This window comes from Jaculus jaculus, chromosome 19, assembly GCF_020740685.1.
Source record: "Jaculus jaculus isolate mJacJac1 chromosome 19, mJacJac1.mat.Y.cur, whole genome shotgun sequence".
Taxonomy (NCBI): domain Eukaryota; kingdom Metazoa; phylum Chordata; class Mammalia; order Rodentia; family Dipodidae; genus Jaculus; species Jaculus jaculus.
The window spans coordinates 33,565,665-33,583,006 of record NC_059120.1 but is presented as its reverse complement, the minus strand read 5'-3'; the positions used below and the strand labels follow the sequence as shown (position 1 = coordinate 33,583,006).

The following is a 17,342-nucleotide window of genomic DNA, read 5'->3' as shown; positions in this document are numbered from 1 at the left end:
TATAATCCCTGAAGAGATCCTCTGTGGAGAGGGACTAAAATTACCCTCTTTTGCAGCTGTGCAAGGCTGACCAGAACCTGTGTTTGTTTCATCCTCTTTATCTTGCTACAATGATTGACATTAATGGAGGTCCAGTCTCTGGTGCTCCACCCTGCGTTCCCTTTTCCTTCTGGAACCATTCAAGAAAGGGAATGTGAGCAGGCGTGGGAGGCTTATTTCCCAAATGCTCCAGTGGAAGAATGTGGGAGAGCCAGATGTGAGAGGGACCTCCCCTGAGTGAAGAATATGCAACTGAGAATCCTAACACATACTGGACAGGGATGGCTTTCTAATTAAACTCTGGACTTGCAGCATTGTGCTATCCCACATCCAAGTCAAAATGCCCATTCAGATTAAATGTCAAAACCAGCCTGTTATCATCTCTGATTTTTACTGAGTATCTTTGAAGAAGAAAGAATCCTTGTGGGGTGGGGAGGGTGCTAATTGATCCCAGGTCTGAGAATTGGACATGGATCTCTGTGCCCACACTTCAGAAGAAAAATGCCAATATTTTAAATCCAGGTATCACATAATGTTTCAACTGGAGTGCACACATTCAGAACATTAGAGAAAGTAGAAGGTATGCTTATTTGGCCCCAATAGCATGCAGTGAATTTGCCATAGGAGTGAGAGCAGTGCAACAAGAGTTAATGTTGTAATGTTCACAAATGTCAATTATGAACACATCCAATTAAACTTGCTTAGATAATACTCAGGCAATACTAAAGAGGTCATTATGGAATTACCTCAGACCTGAGACACATAAAAATTTTTATTAGTCATCAACAAAATAAAGTGCAAACAGATTTGTCTTAAAAAGATCCAAAGATCTTCCTGTTGTAGGTCTGCAGAGCCATAAAACAGTGCCTGACAAATTGCAAGTGATATACTAATTAATCACTGAATTTTTATAGTTTCTTGCAAGCTGTAAGTTAGATATTAACGAGGCAGAGTGAGAGGAAATCCCTCCCTACTAAGACCACATTGTAAGTCTTTTGCACAGGCCAGACTTTTATATGAAGCATGGAATGTACCAGTAATCTGTGGACTATCACTATTTTCACATTGATTAAAGTGTGATGTAAAATGTGAACAAAGCTCACTAACTGATGGAATATTATTCCAGTGGCAGTTCTGTCTTATACAAGAAACTTTTTTCTTGTTTCTTTCATGAAACTAACACTTTGTACTAATGACTATTCCCTTTAATACCATCAGAAATTATCATGGAAAAGTAGGACTGAACATTTTTGTCTATAACAGTTTATGATTTATACTTTCTAACTGGATGCAGTGGCATTATAAATAATTGAGGACAATTTTATTTTGTTTTGTTTTTTGAGGTAGGATTTCACTTTCACTCTAGCTCAGGCTGACCTTGAATTCACTATGTAGTCTCAGCATGGCCTCAAACTTACGGTCATTCTCCTACCTCTGCCTCCCAAATGCTGGGATTAAAGATATGCACCACCACACCCGGCTTGAAAATTTTATTCTTAAAGGTAGATTGTGATTGAAAGTTAACAGATTTTGTGTGTGTATGCGTGAGTGCCTGTGTGTATGTGCCCACCATTACGAACAAACAACTTCAATGGGGAGTAGAAACTTACTTTTAAAATGTCAATGGACAAAAGAGATGGCTCAGTCAGTAAAGTGCTCATCTTGTAAGCCTGAGGACATGAATTTGATCCCAAGAACACACATAAAGAAACCAGGTTTGGTGGCGTGTGCTTGTAACCCCAATGCCTGGGGAGACAAGCAGGCCAATCTTAGTCTTGCTGTCCAGCCAGTCTATCCTATGTGGAGGGCTCCAGGGAAATGGAAGAGCTTGTCTTTAAAACAAAAAGTGCTTTTGAGTGCAGACACTGGAGGTTGTCCTGTAGCCTCCACACACATATGCACGCAAGTGTACCTACTTGCACACACACAAATGCTAAAATTTTATCACATTGTTGCTTCAATCTTCATTTCTAAAAACGACAAAAATTTGTTTGATAAACTTGCTCACCTACCTCATGAAATAACGGGGCCGTGGTGCCTACAGGTGTTTTGGCCTTTTTAGATGAAGCAGTTCCAACAAGTGCATGTATTTCATTGATCTGTGATAAAGTTAAATTTACTTATTAAAAAAAAACAGTTTAAAGAATGTATAGATAGATACAATCTTCAAAATACATAGGTGACTTAAACTACCAAGCCATTGGTAACCAAACAAGACAATACTAGTCCCCCCTTAACATGACATATTTATAGCCACTGAGTTAGGCTGCTAGTAACTACATGGGTATGTGTCACCCAACCTTTCTTCTCTATGGCATCATTGCTCTCCAACCCCCAGCTGCTAGGATTCTCTGCAGGATTCATTTTCCAGTTAATCATGTATGTTTCCTCTTTAGTCTTTGCTATTATATAACCTTTTACTAAACAATTCCTGACAGAACTTTGGATGGCGCCTTTGGATGGCCTTAGAAATCTCTGAATGTTGAATAGGCCACATTAATAAAAAATATTGGTTCTTCCAGATTAAAAATTGTGAATGTATTTTAGGCATATGTTTATTTAAAGTAATTCATCAGAATTTACAAAAAGCCACACAAGATATGATCATTTAGCTTATTTTACAACTTCTACATGCTATTTTGAGGAAGCATGTCTTCAGGGTCAGAGGTAGGAAGAGACAGGTACCTGCTGGAGAACATCTTGCCATGACACTATACTGAAGAGTTTACGTTGAGGGAGTTGGACAGCAAGCTCAAGGGCATGTATGAGAAGGTCGTCCTCAATCCGGTTCCCGACCACAAAAGTGACAGAGGCCTTCCAATCGTTCTGTTACAAAATCAGACTGAATTAGACAAGAGCATTTCTGACTTGGTTGGTTTTGTATGAAAGGCATCTACTCTAAGGGTACTATTCCCATAAATCTTACCTTAAAAAGATGAAGGGTCTGACAGAAGCAGCCACAAGGTGGCAGTATTGTGCCAGCTTTCATGCAACCAGACAGAAACTTTTCCTGAAAAACTAGGCCTTTCTTTTAAGGAAGATAATTTTTAAACATGACATCTTTTGCCTAGAATCCTGTCAAAAAACTAGTTGGTGCTGGAAGTCAATATTTCATTCCTATGTCACACATATTAAGATGGTGTCTTAAAAGTAGGAAGCTTTCGTTAGTTCCCTGTTATTTTCTAAGCCTCTAAAATAGTTATAGTTATGGTAATGTAAAAGCAAATCAAGAAATAATCATTAAATTTTGGGCAATACTGAACCAGTTACAAATGACAACTGGAACACACTTTTTTTTCCTAATGTAAAACAAGAATGTAACTGTAAATTAACAAAGGGTTTCTTTCCACTTCTAGGAAAAAAGGTAAGATATTACTTTTGTATGTGGCATTTTGTATGAAATAATTTAAAGACATATATGACTAAAGACAATGATATAATTTACTCATTCCTTTGTCTCACATTACTGTAATTTCTGCTGGGAAGTGGGAAGAAGCAGTTCCCTAGGAGATCCAGTGGAGCTCTGTGCATCGCGCTGTGTGGTGCTAAGACAGGGACTTGTGCTTCAGATCAAAAGCCAACAAGCCCACATAACAAACACAGTAGGAAGGAGATGACAATAAGGAGGGAACATTAGCCATGTGACCTGTGGGGCCTCCGTTTCCTCATTTATAAAATAAAGGGTTGGGGAGGGTAGTGTACTAGGCTTCCCTCTAACTCCTTTTTAGAGAACAGACTTAAATCAAGTAAAACTTGCTCTTGGTGGATACCAAAATAATCTCTAAGAGATTTAGAAAGTTGAAACAGATTTGATGAAATGCCTAGCTCTTTCTTACTGGGTTCTGGCCAATCATAATCAAATTGATTGTAAAACCAGAGTTGAGGTGGGAGAAAAGGCATAGTGCCCATTCTTTTTAACCACAAAACAGTGACCATCCTTAAGCTCTTCTGATATTTCTTCATGGAAACTTACTATCCAGTAAGATCTACACAATGCTAAATACTATCATAAAAACAAAACCACATGTAAAAATGCATAACATAGTGTGCATTATGTCTGCACACATACACAGAGTTAGGTGTTACTTCATTTCAAACACTGCTATTGACTTTAAAACATTCTGTTTTGTTTTTATACCTTAATTTGTCATAGGAAGACTGAGTTCTGTTTTTTAAATGTTTTTGTTCATAAAAATCATATTTATAACATATTGTTTAAAAAAAACTCTCATCACCATGAAATGATCTTTTCTGCCTGAATGCCATTCTTACCTTTGTGTCTCTCTCATCAAAGCCCATGGGAAAGGAAGAATGTTACTTCCACTTTCACAGTAAAGTCTGCATAGTCCCAAGGTAGACATTACCTGAATGTTCATGACACTTAGACTTTCTAACACTGAAGACTTCTACCCCTCTTCTTTTATACCCCTCCACAAGTTTCTATGCCAATATTTGAAGCTAATATTGACAAGAAAAGTTTGCCTCTTGGCTCTTTTGGAGGCAATTCAAAAAGAGGGCATTGTAGCTCATCACCTACCTGCCTATTAGGGTCTGGTGTTAAAGGCAGATATTCATTTCAGACAAGAAAAAAGAAGGGAAGAGGAGAAAGGAACTAACAATTACAGTGAAGCTTCCATGTGCTAGGCATATGTTTGTTACCTCACCGAATCCCTAAGGATTCAGTGCACTAGCAAGTAAAAACAAGTCTAGTGAAGTTCAACAAGTTGTGCGAGATTATTTTGGCAGAAACACATGGGGATACATACAGGGCTTGATTTGTATGATCATTTTTAACACTATTTAGAGGGCAAGTCATTGGGGTCAAAAGATCTATACAGTAACAAAGATTCATAAAGTATTCAGAACCTTCAAGAGTATACATTTAATCCTTAAAACATCATTAACTCCTTTTAAAGAAAATTATTGCTTTACAGAGTACCAGAGGTCTCTCAGGGTTCCTCTTTCCAAGAGCAGTGCTCTTGTCTTTGCTCTGGAATGAGTCTGAACTGGAGACTATTCCTTCAATTCCTGACCCTTTCTACTGAAAATGGTGGTATTTCCAAGGCAATGTTGACCCTGTTTACATCAGCTAAAGTGAATAGATTAGTTCAAAGTGCTCTGTGAGACCTACTGGAGGCATCTCTCCACAAAGTTTCCAGATTGCACATTGATCCACAAAAAGCTGCTCCAGAAATTGGATCTGTTTGGCAACACAGGATCCAAGGAGGACGTTGTTGGAGTTATATATGCTTCCACATGAAATCATACTTCCAGAATCCAAGTAAATATGAAATGGAGTGGCCATCATACTGAAAATGGAGCATGCCTGTAGAGACCCTGCACAGACTGCTAGCTGCAGCAGGGGGCAGTTGAATGCTAAGAGATGTACACTACTGGCTCCATGGAGAACAAGTCCTTTACACATGACTAATTGGGAAGAATAGCTTAGTAAATGAGTTTCTACAAATATATTTCTGGATGTTTCTCTTGGTATTCTAGGGTAGAAATTTGTAGGTACCAATTTTCTACCAGCTGGCAACTGGATTAGATATAGGAAGTTATTTTGGAACAAAATGACCCAAATTAATTAGATTTGGCAAAATAACTGTTTAAAACACTCCTCCAACCATGTTCTACTCCAATAGAGGCCTTAAATTTAAGTTCACAAGGAAGTAAGAGAAATTTGGTATAGAGAAATCAAAGGTTGACCATGGGGTGTGCATATGAAAATACAATGTGTGCAAATGTATTAAACACACCTGTGAGTGTTGTAGTACACTGACAAGGGGTGGATTTGTTTAAGACAGTTCAGGAATTTGGGATGCAATTAGTTAAGAGTGAAAAAATATTAATTATATTCTAAAAATAGGCTGGATGTATTTGACAGACAGGGGAGCAGGGTTTTATTGTGGTATACCTCAAATATCTTTGGAAATAAAGTTGGTTTTCTATTACCTGGGGGCATGTATTACATACAATTATTGAGTAGTCTTGTTCTAATGTTGATAGTCATTCAAAGGACGGAATGAAGTCATGTATGGACACAATCCATTGCCTTCTGTTTACTTTACCAGTCTCACCTAATTTGAAGCCTGGCAGGAGGGCTTCTCAACCCAAACACTTACATGTATTCTCCTAAGGCAGGAAAGCATTTGGTAAATGTGGAGAGCCTGGCTAGCTCACAAGGCCTCCTGTCCCACAGACACAGGGTAGACTTGGAACTATTTTTCTTTCATATGCTGAAAGTTATCCAAATTTTACTAGGCATTCCATATTCTAATGTAATTATAATATGTCTTTCAAAAGCAAGTGAAAAGTAACTTTTGGACAATGGGGTTGTGACTGCTTCCTTCTGTTGGAAGGATTTCCATCAGCAAGAGTGTTGTAAAGGCTTTTGGTCAGCAGAAGAAATATTCTCATTACCTTAAACTGGCTTCTGTAATTGCATTTGTTAAAAAGGGATTTTGCTTGTAAACTAAGTTGAAAACATAGGTTACAGAATGAGCACATGTTATATAACAAACAAGAATAATACCAACAGCTAGGACATGCACATATTTAATTCTCTTTACTAAATAAGTACTTACTATAGATTTTTCTCAATGAAATAGTCCCCATAATTTGTCATAAAAGGTAGCATGACTTACTATCATCATATACTATTATCATGAGGAATCCTTTCTTAGGAACTCTTTCATGTGCCCATCACATTTTTACAATAGACTGTATACTCTTGAGGGCACAAATTATGTTTCATATGCCTTTACACCTTGTGGTGCCTACTATAAACAGAACATGAATATCTTCTGACTGGTATTTTGAAGCATCAGAGAACACTTGATGCTTAGAGGGTGTTGATATGTTGAATCGTAAAGCACAAGGAAGCAGCATGAAAGCAAACCATGCTGGGTGCATAGCCCCCAGCCCTGACGGCTTTAGGAGAAGAACACAGAGACCTAACGTGATTCCTCTCAGAGGCCAGTCACAAGGGCTTGGAGAATTAGGCCCTGCAGCCATCCATTTCCTACAACATGTTTCCCAGGAGTGATCAGACAAGCCAGCAGATTCAAGGGGAAGGAAGCTGCTCCTCTCCTCAGATAGGAGAGGAAAGCCAAAGACTCACACACCAGCACCAGACCTCCCCTCTCTTTGTTTCTTTTTGTACTTACCCATCAGCCATCAAAATTAAACTTGATGGCTTGGTCCCTCTTCTCTTCACTTAATACAACTACTTTGAAAATTCTGTAATTTGAGATTCTTCAGAGCTAGAGTCATAGTGGGAGAATGTCAAGGTTCAGAAAGAAAAGGCAGGGTGAAGGAAGCGGGACCATACTATGTCCAGTGCATTCTACAGAGGAGGGCTATGCAGGCCTGCCAACACCATCTCCTGCTCAGCCCAGTCTGTGACCTCTATCAAGGGTGCATGGGAGCCAATGGCCACTGCTTTGTTCAGCGATGGTCATAAGGACTTGACACCAGCCACAAAAGAGATGTTTCAGCTGAGGCCTTGTGAATGCTACACACCAGGTTATTCTACCCAGAAGTAGGTTTAACAGGCATTTATCAGGAGGAACTCCAAGTGTGAGGCTGACTGACAGGTGATGTTGACTGGTAAGGTCATGGCTGCCTCTGAGCAACTACTGAAGACTGCCAAGGAGATTATCTCCATGGACTGCAAACATACTGCCCCAAATGCATGCTGAAGCAACATGCTGTGCCTATTGCTGGGTAAGTGTTTGCTGAGGCTGTCTCAGGTATAATCCAGCCTTAAGCATCAACCTTCAAGCTGACATCATGACATCATAGAAAGGGTTCAGCTCTTCTTAGTCATTATACTAACATGACTATTCCACACCAGCTACTTTCAGTGTGGAAAATGTATGGGTGAACAAAAGAATAAAACAGTTGCATTATGAAAAAGCAAATGTTAATTTGAATGTAAGATTGAAAAATAATTTTCCTTTAAGTTAACTTGTTAACCTATATGTCCTTGGTAGACAGGGCTAAAACCATGAAATATACAGATCTAAAATTTTAAAAGTATGCAAGTTTTTTGGAGTTATAAGAGAGAACACAAAACTGAGGCAGAAGGCATCTTACAGTTGCTATGTCTTACACAGACTGTCAGAGACATTAGTTTGGACCAAGAATAAAAGCAGAAAAAAGTGTCAGAGTTTAATGAGAAGGCACCAGGCTGTGGATATGAACACTGGCTCTCTGAGGAGAAGGCAGTGAGTGAGGCAGCTGCCATGTGGCCAGCCGAGGGGAGAGAGTGGCCTCAGGTCCACTCTCACTAGAGATGAACATCTGCCTATGCTGAAAAGAACATGAACTGCTGTTGTTGGCTAGCAGAATCACAAGTATTAATCTAGCCCATTGTGTGGATCTAGATATAAATCATGGACATTATATAAAGCTTTATCTTCAGAACAAAAGGAGAGGTTGAAGTTTATTTTTGACAGAAAGCCTTTATGAATCCCTCACTCTGGCTGATATGATTCCTGGCCTGATTCTATATTCTAGTACTCTAGAATCCCATTATTATTATCATTATTTGGAATCTACCACCCTTTTGGGGGTATAATAAAGTTACTCATACTATCACCTATTAGACATAAGGGCTTAATAGCTCATTTGCTAATTACATAAGTAAATATATACCAGGGCTCTAGTGCCTGGACCACTTTAAAGTATTTTTCCTTTGCAAGGTATGTGCATTTCCAAAGAGGACTGTTAGAAACCCTGAACTAACTCAAAGGAACCCCTGCAAAATTATCTTTTCAGCTATAGGCTGAGACAGTGGAAAAGGTTCTTCTGAAGCCATACAACCTAGACTACTGACTACTTCCTACTCACTCATGTGCCTGGAATAGAGCAGCTTTCAATAAATGTGGCCTGAACTTAGCAGCCAAAACCACACACTAAAGAGATTTTCTACACATGCTTAGATGGAAAGGCTGACTGAGTGTAAGGCATTCTATCAGCCACTCTCACACTCTGGAAGAAGCCATGCCTCTGGAGCTAAGCACTGGATTAGAGAAAAATAGCATATTCCTTTGATGTTTTAGACAACACTGCATATGACTGATATTCAGTGATGAGAACTCAGTCATCTAGAAATAGCTGTACTGCACATGCATACACTATCTGGCTGGTTTTCCTTGTTTTCATAAATGTTAAACATGATCACTAATTAAAATTGTTGATGTGCTGGTGCAAAGATGCAGATCACAGAAAGCAGTGTCAAAGTCTATCTTTTTAGTGTCCTGTAAAAATGATCTTGGACTTATCTCCTATAAAAAGATAAATCTAATAATATAATTGCCAAAGAAATGCTGCAAGCCCTCATAAACAAATATACCTAGTATTATTTTGAAAGTTGTAAATCACCTCACAAACTAAAATATTAACATGTGAAAGGGAAGTATTCTGATTCCCCATTAAGAAGTTCTACAAAAATAGATTTAACAAGATGATTGCTTCTATAATTATGAATTTGGATATGACCCTTAGATCTTCTTTGGAAAATTTGGCCTTTGGTTTAGACTGTTTGGTTGTTTTCTTTTTATTTTTCAGAGCCCTTGGCCCATCCCACCAATCTAGCACATGAGCCTGATTCAGCTTTGCCCCATGCATCAGAGAGTTTTAAGACAGCTATTAAAACACCACATGGAAAAGTTTTGCAGGGAATTCTACTCCACAGAGAAACCACAGAAACCACTACACACCTTAACTATCTCCCCACCCCCAACAGTTGGCTAAAATTACAGCTCCATTATGTTAGTACAATCCAACCAGTTTTATTGCTTGGAGCAAAATCTGAAGTCCAAAATGAACTTCAGAACATAAAAAGTAAGTCAAACCTCAAAAGGAAACAAGCCCCTTTGGATTTTCAAACAAATATTACATATCAGAGACATTCTTATACCAGAGGAGACCAAGAAAAGCCAAGAGGAGTCCTGCTAATTGCTCCACATATGTAAAATTGGAATCAGGGACTCACCCTAAAGAAAGGAGATCTCTTTTCATCATCATATATTAAAAGCTACAACCTTTCATCAACTTCTTTCTTAGGAGAACTTCTTTTGCTTTCCTCATTTTCTTTCAAGGTTGAGCTTCTATCTTCTATGCTAAAACTAGATTTCTAAGACTTAGCATTAGCACAGTACTTACCCTATGCAGCTCTTTCCTTTGCTTTTTTGCCCTCCTTTTTCACTGTAATGCCATTTACTACTAAGCATTGTGGGCTACCCACAGGAAGCAAAGTAAATAAGTAAACAGTGTTCTTTTGAAGACCCATTCATGCCATATAGCTGTTGCTTGGTGAATTTTCTTGCAGTTAATGCAAATATCTTCACTTCCCATTTGTGTGGTCTAAACCCTGATAGTATAAATTCTGCATGGATCACCATGAGTGCAGAATACCCACAAATTCTATCCTGTTGTACTTGAAATTCAATGAAATGTCCAACAAATGACCATATTTGGCAACAAAATTATAATTACCATACTGTCTCTAGTACCTGTAAAAAGGAAAATAGTTTGTTGGCTCTGCATTCTGAATTTTAGATCTAAGTATATGGTGTCCAAAATACAGTGTGAGGGAGAAGGGCGGAGGATGATCCAGTCTAGTGTAAGATATTTTAGAAGGCAAAGTTTGTATCATGCCAGTGGGGAATGATAGGGTCTTTCCAACAATTCCCAGGGGATGTGTCAGAAAAACTATGAGAATATATCTTGGGCAGAAAAAGTGTCACAAAATGACAAAAATGAGTATCAGGTCAGTTCAGCAAGCACTTATTAATTATAATTATGTCTGATGAACAAACTGTAGAGGATATACAAGGCATATCTAAGATAGTAGTTTGAAAGGGAAGGGACCAAACAATGTCTGATGTGTGGGCTTTATTAAGGGAAAGTAGTATGCTGTGCTCTCCAGAGCTGCACATTGTAGCAACTTCAGCTGCTTGGGATCCAGGAGTTGTTCAAGGACAGGAGGAGGATGACCAGTCCCAGAGTAAGGAAAGTGTGGCAGGACTCCAGACAAGCAGAGGGTCAAAATCATTGATCAAGATCAATTGATATTAGTGGGAAGATGGATTACATTGTTGGGCAGGGTGGGTGAATGTATAAAGCAGTTCCTGATATTTCTATTTGGAATGCTTGAGTCCTTCCTTGGGGTGAAGCCTAAGGATCATTCTTTCAGGAAAGCTTTCCTGTGAGCAGATAGGAAGAGCTGGAAGAGAGTTGGGCAGCAAAGCATGGCTGGATCCAGAAGAGTATTACACATAGCCAGAGGCAATTAGAAGGTCACATGTGACCTTAGCAAGAGCAGAACCACTCACTGAAACTGCTTCCTGCTCATTCCTTCACTCACGCTACTCTGCACAACCTCATAACTCACACATCTCCATCACAACATGAACCTCATTTATGGGCCTTGTAACAAAATAGACTCAGGCAATGATTATGATATACTTCTAGCCCTAGATCAGTTATGGTTCTTAATTTTCTCCAATTACACAGGTACATAGGCTCTATTTATTGCATACATCAGGGTAGTAACTCATAATAATTATTCCTCTCTTATTGCTTCTTTAATAGAGTGCTTACAATAGCCCTTTCAATAGTATAATGAAAAGAGCACTGGATGCAGTGTCAGGAAACCTGATTGTTAGTCCTGATTCCAACCACATATTCTTGGAAAAACATTTAAATACTCATAAGCTGGACCTATGTAAAATAATAATACTTCAAGCAGAGAGCCATTCGTTCACTGAAGTAGTATTTATTAAGAAGTTGCAAACACTGAAATGGGCACTGGGAATAGAATGCATACGTTTAAAGCAACACACTATACAGCATCAGCCCAAGAGTGAAAAGAAGTTCTATGCTGAAGTATTTCATACCACAAAGTGAGTGTTCCAAGTGTCCATTCCTTTTTCACATTGTTTGTCCTAATTTATTCATGAATAATATTTACTAGCAGGACACTTATGTGGAATATACTATCCTAGGGATAGAGGAATGGAGGAAGCAGAGATAATATCAAAACAATGAAGCAAAGTGAACTGGTATCGATCTATCTGTTTATAATATACATTTAACTATATATTATATACACACATATGCTATATATCCAATAACAGAGATAGACTTCAAAACATGATATCAAATAAAAACAAACTGCAGATTTGGTTAGCAAAACATGAACACACTTGTGCTCTCATTCATCTTTGTAGCCTCTACTTCTAGGGCAGAACATCTACTGCAGGAGCCTCTTTGTAGAATGTCTAATGCAGGAGCCTCACAGTACATATTAGTTAATTACTGAAGATGTCAAGTAAGTGTCAGATACAGCATGATCCATAAGATAAAAGAGGAAACACAATGAATTCACATTAGTGTAATTTCTAAGAAGAAAAAATAGAAAGTGGTGATGAGAATGAAATGTTCTTCATTTTGACAGTGTTCATTTTAAAACATGTTAGCTTTGTTTGTGGGTAACATGCTTTCTATATTGTTCTCTGTACTTTTCTGCATTTAAAAAATGAAAGAAAAAGTATCTGCTCTCAGAATACAAAATCTCACAAGGGAGATGTTTTCTGAACCATGTAAGGTGACAGGCACTGTCTTAGTCTTTGGTCATATCTCTTGTATGTCCATATTCATTGTGACCATACATATACCTCCAGAGAAGGAAAGGCTTTCCTGATTAGGAATCTTCTCATGTTTTCATTTCAATACATCCTTCCCCAGGTTCAAGAACTTGTTCCTTTGGCAGTAGGTAAGACATTTTTAGCTTTTTTTTTAAAAAAACTGAAGTGCATAACTACCTCTATAGTTTCGTTCCTTCAGCTTTTCTGTTTTATGCACCTAATTCCAGCCTTCTTCTTATCTCTCAGTTTTTGAGGTATTTTCTTTATACTTAAATTTCCCATGTGGCCTCTATCACTGAAGGTTTCTCATCGTGATAAACCTTTATGCCTGTGTTCTTGCTTCCAATAGCTTCCGTCCCTTACCACCAGCACCACCTGCAAGCACCTATTCAAATGGAATTCCTAAAGACCACTGAAATGTCCCTAGATAGGAGACTTAAAATTGTATTTTATGCCCTTCTCCTGCCCTTGACTTTATGACCCCTCCACCACCCTGTCTTGACTTTTTAACCCCCTCCCCATTCATCTGTATATTTATCCCCATGGCTGTTTCTCCTCTGAACATCAGGTAATTTTCTCCTGTCACAAAAATAAGGATCTGTTAGGTGTCACAGAATTCTGTTCTCAACCTTTTGTTCTTCTCCTGGCTGTTGATGTTCTAGTGAATCCTACAATGTCACTATTACTTTTCTCTTGACAATTTCCAAGTCTGTGTCTCCAAACTTAAACTGTGCAGTAAGAGTCTACATTTTTTACTTACTGTTGAAAATTTATGCTTGATGTTACATCATATCATCTCTAACTTAGTATGCTCAAAACTGACCCTTCATTTAGCTTATTGCCTTAAAAATATGATAACAAAAACAAACTTCCCCTACCAGTAGAAATGGTCAAAATTCATTCTGTTAACTTTGTCAAATTGAAAGTTTCCGTCTCTTCCAATCATCATAATTTCAAATCCTTTCCCACTTTCGTTTTGGGTGTACAATAATTGATTTCTTCCTAGAGTTTGAAACTGTTCCTCTTCTTTTTTTTAAATCTCAGGACTATTCCCCTAGTTCAACCTGAAATTTGGATTATTGAAGCAACTTCTATTCAAACTTCCTGTTTTGCCATCTATAACATAATAATTTTTCCAAGACATTTATTTCATCATTCAACTTGTCTTTTACAGAAAGAATTTTAATTAACTCTTAGGCTCTAATAGGATCTGATGGAGTCCAAACCTCAGAGACTTGAATTCAAAGTCCTTTATGTTCCTTTCCTGTTGCATTTTAGACACTGTACTTCTATTACTTTTCTATGTCCTCACTGCTTTGTGTGAATTCTTGAGGCTAACTTTTCTCATGTAAGTGGAAATGCTAACATGAAGGCTTCTGTGCAGATTAGGCATGCTAGTATGTGCAAGGAACCTAACAAAGTATTGGTTATTAGCTGTGGTAGCTAGAACATATCTTTCCTCAGGTCTCTGTCTTGCTTAGTCTGGTCCTTTTGTTTAGCATGTCTTCCTTATGGAAGAAATACCTGCTTCATCTGTGACTCTTTGCCTGAACATCACAGCCCAATGTTGCTCAGCAAAGCTATTGTTAGTGCTCTAGCAATGACACAGCAGATGAGTGCATGTCTGAAAATTTAGTGTGCACAAGACTCATGCTAACACACAGGTTACTGGGCTATGTCCTGAGTTTCTGCCTCAGTAAATCTAGGGAAAAGCCTGAAAATTTCATTTCTTAAATGTTTCTAGGTGAGACTGATATTTCTAGTGTAGGGACCACACTGTCAGAACCATTTGTGTCTGGTTTCACAGATTATAAGGTTCTGATTGGCAGAAATGCTCTATTGATCTTTATCCCACTGATCCAGCCCTCTCCTTTATACACATTCCAAGTACTTAGTAGGACATTAGGAATGAAATAATGTATTTGAATTTAATTACTTGATGAAGCTACATCAAACTCTCACTTCTTTTTACAGTCCAAGTCACAATGATCAGTTTTTCCTACTGGATTAATTTAAAACAGGATGTCTAGCACAGTTTCCCACTATGTAGAACAAAATTCATTGCTAGTTGCTTCTTTATTTCAATAAACATTTTTGCTGAGCACATTAAATTAGATAATACTAAAGATCTTTAGGGGGTGGCTAAAATACAAAGCAGAGAAAAAAAAAAAAACCTTCCATCATTTGCTTTTGTTTAAACATAGGCTTCTGTAAATAAGAATAATTGCAGTTGGTAATGATATGGACAAAACAAAACAAAAGAGGATCCAAAAAATCCCAAAAAGCTGGGAGTGAGGTTTCAATGAAACCACCATTGTGTAGGTGAAAGTGACTGTGTATGAATAAACCACAGAAGGTGAAATTCACTGAACATGGATGTACCACGGATACCGAAAGTGACTGTGCATGCATGCACCATGGAAGATGCAAGTGATTATACAAAGCATGCACCATGGAAAGTGAACTCATTTATTCAGCTGTTTGAGGGTAAGACTAGTGAGGGGAAAATCAGACTTCCAGATCCTATGTGGATTTTACATCACCAAAACTTCTCCACATGACCCAAATATTTGATTTCTAGATGTGATTACTCTTAATTACTAGGCATCAGAGTAAGTATGCAAAAAGTTTCTTTAGCAAATCAGATTATCTTTCCTGTACATTTGATTAAAAATATACCCCTTTGAGGAAGCAAAATGTTATCTTCATAAACAGTAATAGAACACATCCACAGTTGTTTTCACAGCTATAATAAGCTATTTTCATAATATCTTATAAGGTTTGTACCAGATTCATAAGAGGTACATTACAAAATACAAATATGATTTGCTTTTACAGAGAAAATAAAATGTGTAAATAAATAAATCATCTGAAAGTGTTTGAAGGAAAGTCTTCTACACAGCTGGATAAAGCTGCTCTGAAAAGCGACAGGTTATTAATTGAAAATTCTAGTGGTAGAGATGAGATAGGTCTCAATGAGTGGGTGGTCAGAGTGGCTACAGAAGTTTCTAAAACAATACATCTATTATCATTGCTCTTGTTTGCCCATCCAAACTGGACAACACCATACACTTTGTTTGCTGGACTGAAATCAAGCTGGAACTGAGATGGAAGCCTCCTCCTGGCCAGCAGTTTGTATCATGCCAAATTGTTGGAGTAGAAAAGTCATCAACAATCCTACTCAGCAGTGGACCCTGTGTAATTTATAAGTAATCAGGCTAGCCAGGTAAGATGTGCCCATTGGTACAATAGTGGCATGACTACTATTAAAGGAGCTAACCACTTTCTGATTGAATTTCAGGTCCACTCCATAGGAGGGAATTCATGGCTTGTAATATAAAGCAGGCCAAAAGCCTGTGACTATGGAAATAGACCCTAGGAAGGAACCTAGAACTGTTGTTATGCTAAATAGGTTGTCAAACTGCTTTCCAAATATTTATGTTTGTTTTGTAGCCTCAATCACAGAAGTTTATTTCTGTAATAAGCAGGGATTAATTTATAGACGAATAGCTGACAAAACTGGCAAGAATAAGTGATTAGTGTATGCTCTAAAAATAATATCTAAACTATCCCCTCCAAAAATGAGGAAACCTTGCAAAGATGGAGCAGAATGAATCTAAGAACAGGAGGATGGAACGAAGTCTTCTGGATATGAGATGGCCATTACACTCATGAACTCACAGCAGTTTTAGTTTCTGGCACAATATTTAACCTGCCAATATTTATTATGGATAGGGGAAAGGCTCATACAACCCCACACCTCCCAGACTAACTACTGGAAGCTGAGAGTAACTAATAATTGCTGGGAGAGGAGGAATCATGATTTTCAGTGCTATAGCTAGTGGTAAGTTACCTATACTCCAGTAAGTAGCCTCCCATCCATGCTCATGAAAACAATCCTAACTTAACTTACTGGGCCAAAAATAAAAATAAAAATAAAAAAGAACCCGCAATAAAATAAAGCAAGGCATTAAGTAGGATGGAGATAAATTGAGAATAAGGCTTTATTGGAAGGAAATGGGGATAAGACAGGGTAATGGGGAGGGGAGGATAAGATCAACATACATTATATACATGAATGAAAGTATCAAGAATAAAAGTAATTATAACAGAAATCATTTTATCCTTGCTCAGTATAAGAATATTGAGTTTTAATTTGACAGGATCTAGAATTAGCTAGGAGCAAAACCACTGCACATGTCTATGATTGTTTTCAAAGAAGATTAACTGAAGTAGGAAGACTCATCCAGAATGTGTGCAGCACCATTCCATGGGTTGGGGGTCTCAGGCTGAATATAAAGAGCAGAGCAACAATACTCTTCTTCTCTCCTCCCTGACTCTGGATGCACTGTAACTGTGTCTCATGCTCCTGAAACCACAGATAAAGCCACTCTCACCACCACATCTGCCCCAACATGATGGACTGAACACCCAAACTATGAGCCAAAATAAACCTCTCCTTCCTTAGGTTACTTGGGCTACATATTTTGTCACAGCTGTGTGGAGAAAGAAAGTATGTCAGAAAGATTCAGTATGGGAAGGATAAATGAATACATTGAGTAAAACATATTCTAAATCATATTCCCAAATTCAGAAACTCTAATGATCAATTACAACAAATACATCTGTATATAATGCCACCCC

At 38.0% G+C, this 17,342-nt stretch overlaps 1 protein-coding gene across 1 annotated transcript in view; it reads right to left on the bottom strand.

The window, feature by feature from the left end:
- Positions 1 to 17,342, bottom strand: part of Spag17 (sperm associated antigen 17) — a 300,395-nt gene that overhangs the window by 244,952 nt on the left and 38,101 nt on the right. Inside the window, exons 2-3 of the mRNA XM_045137882.1 lie at positions 2,725 to 2,865; positions 2,052 to 2,138 (exon numbers count right to left, since the gene is read on the bottom strand). Coding sequence (XP_044993817.1) covers positions 2,052 to 2,138; positions 2,725 to 2,865 — 228 coding nt within the window. The remainder of the gene's footprint in view (positions 1 to 2,051; positions 2,139 to 2,724; positions 2,866 to 17,342) is intronic.